The 6,079-nt window shown below is 35.0% G+C and overlaps 1 protein-coding gene across 1 annotated transcript in view; it reads left to right on the forward strand.

Annotated features, from left to right (window-relative positions):
- Nucleotides 1–4,529, forward strand: part of shisa9a (shisa family member 9a) — a 36,990-nt gene extending 32,461 nt beyond the window's left edge. Inside the window, exon 4 of the mRNA XM_016546167.1 lies at nt 3,877–4,529. Coding sequence (XP_016401653.1) covers nt 3,877–4,280 — 404 coding nt within the window. The 3' untranslated portion in view covers nt 4,281–4,529. The remainder of the gene's footprint in view (nt 1–3,876) is intronic.
- Nucleotides 4,530–6,079: the final 1,550 nt, after the last annotated feature.

Consider the following 6,079-nt stretch of genomic DNA (forward strand, 5'->3'; position numbering starts at 1 on the left):
AAAACAAACCAAGGCTTTTGCATGAAAAAAAAAAAAAAAAATTGTATTAACTTGAAATCTTTACAACCCACTTGAATTAAACATGACATTAGATAGCAATAGCACTAGACTGTGAAATTCTAAATTCATTAAACTATAAAATATTTTAACATTTAAACAAAATAGAAAACTCAGAAAAACTCATTAAAAAACAAAAGAAAATACAATCTAAACTTTTCTAAAGACAGTCAGTTCTCCTCAGAGATACATTCATATAAACCTCCACCCCCAACTGTATTGCGATTCGTTTACAATCTCAACCGACTCGATTTGTCACGTATTTGTATGGATTTTCATCCGTCTCAGGGTGCATCATTACATCCCTATTTATACTGTGAAGTAACTTCAAGCTTCCTTCCTGCCCCTACCAAATGTTCTAATTTCACCTCATCATGAATGACATATACCATATGAGATCATCGAACTAAGAAAAACTCACCCTCTGGTGTCATACTTATTTTTTCTTATTTAATTGCCTCCTCCATGAAAATTCTCAAAGGTACAGAATTGTTAGAGCTGATAAGTCCCAATTCTGCAAATCAATACTTCTCTCTCAGTCCCCAAACACATCTCTAAGGTCACAGAATTGGATTTCCACCCGACATAGAGAAGTGGAGCATCTAATAAAGGCCTGTACCAGAATTTCCTCCCACCAAAACCCTTTGAGATCCTGATGGCACTAACTGCATGCGTGGAGTTGCGAGCCGATAGATATTTGAACTCTGTCTGGGGGCACTAGTTACAAAACCACGATTCATCTTGATTATGGCTCTTGAGGATGTGCACAGTTGAGCACTGTAATTGATTCACCCGTCTGTTGTGATGATCCGTGTATCTGATATAGTGAGCGGCGCAACGGTGGAAAAATGTTCACTGTGCATGACGTCTTCGTCTTCTCCCACAGGGGCAGACGAGTGATAAATAAGATTTTACACCGAAGACCAAACTCATTTTAAGCGTGAAAAGTTTATCTTCAAGGTCGTCAAAGCGGCCGACCATCAAAAGCAGACTGAGGAAGTCACACTAGGATGCCTGGTACTTTAAGAGTAATGATTCCTTTACAAACATGAATCACCTGGTAAAAGGACACATCTCCCAAAGGAACGTGACAGGCCTAACTGACCACAGATTGAAAACCTTAACTGCTTGTGTGCTAAACTCGTGCGTTCAGTTGCTAATGTTTCTGAAGGAAAGGTGGGTCACTGACCTTACTAGTGCACTGTGTACCAGCTGTTTTTTATTGTGAATAATTCATCCATGCATATGTTTTATTATTATTTTTTTTTACATTTAAATTGACATTTAGTCATTTAGCAGATGCTTTTATCCAAAGCGACTTACTAATGAGGACAATAGAAGCAATCAAACCAACATAAGAGCAACAATGTGTAAGTGCTGTGACTAATGCAGTACACACACCATGTTTTTTAAAATAATAAATAAAAAGAAAACAAGTAGATAGAAGAGAAAAAGAATAGAGAATGCTAGTGTTCCCTAGTGAAAAATAAATATACTAAAATGTATTTATTTCATGCCAAGTATACCACAAATGCATTTACATATAAATTTACATGTACTTTTAGTATACTAAACTGGTATAGTTAAAGTCTGCTAAATTGGAACAACTAATTTTGTACTTAATCCACTTGAATTGTGCAGAAGTAGTGCTGAAGTCCAACTAAAGATATACTGAAGTATATTTGATTGCGCTAAAGTGGAACTATTGCAAGTATACTTCAGGTACACTTTAAATATCTCGCATTTAAAGACCAATATTTAAAGATCATACAGTCCTCATCAATAGTGACATTAAAATACATTCGTGGCATAATATTAAGAAATGTGCATTGTGCACAAGTAGTACTCCAAATAAAGTTTAATTATAATTTTTATATCAGTAAGTCTCGAGCGATGTCAGTATACTTATTATTAAATACATTTATTTTAAATATATTACATTTTTACTAGGGTTTGAGGGTCAATTTTTTTATAAATAAAAAGAATTATATAGAACAATTAGATAGAATAGAAATAAAATACAGAGTGTTAGTTTTAGAGGGTCAAGCGTTTTATAATAAATAAAAAGTGAACAAGTAGATAGAACAGAAATAGAATAGAGAGTGTTAGTCTGAGAGGGTCAAGTATAGATGGAAGAGATGTGTTTTTAACCATTTCTTGAAGATGGCTAAAGTCACAGCTGCTCGAATCGAGTTTGGCAGGTCATTCCACCAGCAGGGAACAATAGAAAAATAGATCTTTTTAAAAAATAAAAACGCATGCATGGATAAAACTTTTTAAGCTATAATTTGTCATAAAAATGTCATAATTCTATGTTTCATTGAAACAAGAGACCTACTATATTCTCTGTATACTATATAATCTATATACCATGTCATTATAAAAAGCTTTCTGAAATTTGACCATCCATTCAACAAATGACGGATAATCAGATAATTTTTTCGACACAATACGGAAAAAAAGATCTGTTGCTACTTCCACTTCTAATTTACACTGCAATTTTAATATGGGTAACACTTTATTTTTATAGTCAACTTTAGACATTCTGCTAACAGTAAGTAACTTTGCAACTACATGTCAACTAGCAGTCATTAGAGTATTAGCAGACTGTCTGCTTAATATCTTCTAACACTTTATTTTGATGGGTCCACGACATATACAACATACTGACTATGAGAAACTTTGCAAGTACTGTATATGCCAACTTATTCTACTAACCCTAAACCTAACCTAACAGTCTACTCTGAGAGTTAGTAGACACATAGTTGCAAATTAATGAGCATTAGTTGACATTTAGTTGCAAAGTTACTTATAGTTAGTAGCATGTCTAAAGTGGACTATCAAAATTAAGTGTAACCTTAATATGTCATGTCATAAATAATATAATTACATATTTCAAGATTTAATAAATTTAAGATTTAAATGAGACATACTGTATTTTTTGTTATATTTGTTATTTTTAAATATTAATTTTTAATATGAATTAGGAGGGAAAATCTCCTAAAAATCTAACAAAAACTAACTAAATACATAAAACTAAAAAATTATATTTATTAATAATTAGTGCTGTCAAACGATTAATCATGATTAATTGCATCCAAAATAAAAGTTTTTGTTTACATAATATATGTATGTGTATATTTATTATGTATATATAAATACACACATGCATGTATATATTTCAGAACATTTTTATATACTAAATATATTTATTTATAATATCAATTATATGAATATAAATATAGACATGTAAATACATATAAATATTTTCAAAATATATACATGCATGTGTGTGTATTTATATATACATAATAAATATACACAGAACACACACATATATTACGCAAACAAAAACGTTTATTTTGGAAGCGATTAATCGCGATTAATCGTTTGACAGCACTATTAATAATATATAATTAAAAATTATGATATGACTCGTTTATCTGTCTTTTTCATAATTGCCATGACTTTATTGACATCACAATAGCTTTTGTTTTACAATTGTTTTTCTTTCAGCCAAAAATAGCCATTACAGTTGGCACACAGTGTCCACCTTAACTACAGTTTTGTTGCATCAAAACAGTCCTGTTTATTTTTATTTATTTATTTTTTTTATTAATTTTTTTTCATTTAGGAATAATAGCATCTATATTACTTCTTCCTCAATACCTCCCAGTGACTGCTTATTTTTGCTGCATAATTTCAATTAATGCATTTTTGGTCTGCATAGAGTATAAATCAACCTCTTTTAATTGAAAGCAAATTTATTTCTCATGATATCTCAACTACCCTCACTCTTCCTCTCTATCTTGCGATCAGCGGCCAAAGCCAACGGTGATTTCCTCAACAAGCAACACCGCCACTTGGTCGAGTTGGCAGCTAAGGGAAGCCTGCCACTTCATCCAGTCAGAATGGAGCACGTGGAGCCCACAGCTTCCTACGTCACAGAGGTCCCGTGCCTCAAGCAAAATGGACAGAAGCCCAAGAGCATTAAACCCAATGTGGCCCATCCCGCAATGGCCTACAGCTCCAATACCATCGCAAACCCCGGCATGCTGAGGAGCTGGGAGGCTGCAGAGACTGCGGGCCGACGCAAAACCTACGGCCCTAGGAAGATGTGCACGGTGGAGCAGGTTAATGAGCTACACACTGCCCGCAGTCATCATTACCTTCCCACGCAACCCTACTTTGTAACCAACAGTAAGACAGAGGTGACTGTGTAAGAGGCTGAATACGTTTCGAAGCAAGCGGCAGAGAGCCAAAAGTGATTATCGTCATGAAAGGACTCTCCACACTCTGCCCCTAGTGGACTGGAGGCACAACAGGGGTGAGCATGTCATGTCAGCTGACAGTCAGGCCACTATTTATATCCACTGTAACAATGATGTGTTTGTGTTCCGTCAATGAAAAGGTAAAAGGAAACAGATGTAAAGAATTGGCACACAAAAAGTTTCAGATCAATAGCAATAAGATCTAATAAACGTGTACGAAAGAGACAGCTATGGAGAGATGAAACATTACAGAAATGAAACATACTGCATTATCGATCCCAGATATTAAAGGGCTGGCGTGGAGTATGAAACAGGTGGTTGATGCTCTTATCTGAAATAATATACAGAAATTTTGTCGGATGGGCTATTGATTTGATGAGGACAGAGTAAAAGACACTGGGTCTGAGGCTGTGCCTTTCGTTTTGTCATTATAAAGCACCTCGGTCAAGCAACTAAACAACTGATGCTTAAAATCTGGAGTATTAGCAGCGGTGGTCACATGTTGTAACAATGATGTGTTTGTGTTCCGTCAATGAAAAGTAAGAAGGAAACAGATGTAAAGAATTGGCACACGAAAAGTTTCAGATCAATAGCAATAAGATCTAATAAACGTGTACGAAAGAGACAGCTATGGAGAGATGAGACATTACAGAAATGAAACATACTGCATTATCGATCCCAGATATTAAAGGGCTGGCGTGGAGTATGAAACAGGTGGTTGATGCTCTTATCTGAAATAATATACAGAAATTTTGTCGGATGGGCTATTGATTTGATGAGGACAGAGTAAAAGACACTGGGTCTGAGGCTGTGCCTTTCGTTTTGTCATTATAAAGCACCTCGGTCAAGCAACTAAACAACTGATGCTTAAAATCTGGAGTATTAGCAGCGGTGGTCACATGTACTGAATATTTCATGCGAAGGTAGCATTGCCATGCCATGAGCAACACTGTTAAAGAACATGGAAGTTTGGGCACAACTTGTGTCTTTAGAAATACGTGTTTGGTCTCTTTTTGCGTACATTCGGCATTACTTTTTTACATGTACTCTTAAACGCATATGAGCATGTTGAAATATTTGTCAAAATGTCATCAGTAGGTGTATCTGCTGCCACGTGTACTGTAAGGTTTTTTGCACTTTTACAAATGTGTTGTGCGGAAGGTACATTTTATTTATTTCCCCCCCAAACAGATGCGACTTCTGATGAAAAAAGACCATAAAGTAGGCTATATGTATACCATTGCCAGTATATGTATGCAAATTATACAGTACATTGTGCCAAGAAGTAGCTGGTTGAAGTTGATGTGTTCAGCATTATTTATTTAAATATATTTCTTTATTTTCTGTATTTGAGAGAAAATGTTTCTGTTGCAACATCATCTAATGGAGTGGTAGTTCTGGAGATGAAGATGTACTTTAAACTGGAATAAAATTATCTTTTTCTTTCCTCATTCTCTTCATTTTTATTTTTCCTCTTCCATTGCTGTCTCTGATGCTAACAGGATGTTGCATTGTGAGGTTTTCGTAAACAGGTCGATGAACTTTGTTGTATCCAATTGAGTTAATTCAGCAATGCGTAAACCTGGAAATATCAACCCAAAGAACTTGACCCGCTCCTGCACTTCCGTCTGATTGCAGAGGAACCAGATCATGTGGAATAACTCTAGTCTAGGACAGATCCTGTCAGCCTCGCTGTCTGTTAAAATTTATCTATTCCACGCTTATTTTGTTGTATATAGTGTGCATTAGCA

This window comes from Sinocyclocheilus rhinocerous, unplaced genomic scaffold (assembly GCF_001515625.1).
Source record: "Sinocyclocheilus rhinocerous isolate Xijiao unplaced genomic scaffold, SAMN03320098_v1.1 scaffold820, whole genome shotgun sequence".
Taxonomy (NCBI): domain Eukaryota; kingdom Metazoa; phylum Chordata; class Actinopteri; order Cypriniformes; family Cyprinidae; genus Sinocyclocheilus; species Sinocyclocheilus rhinocerous.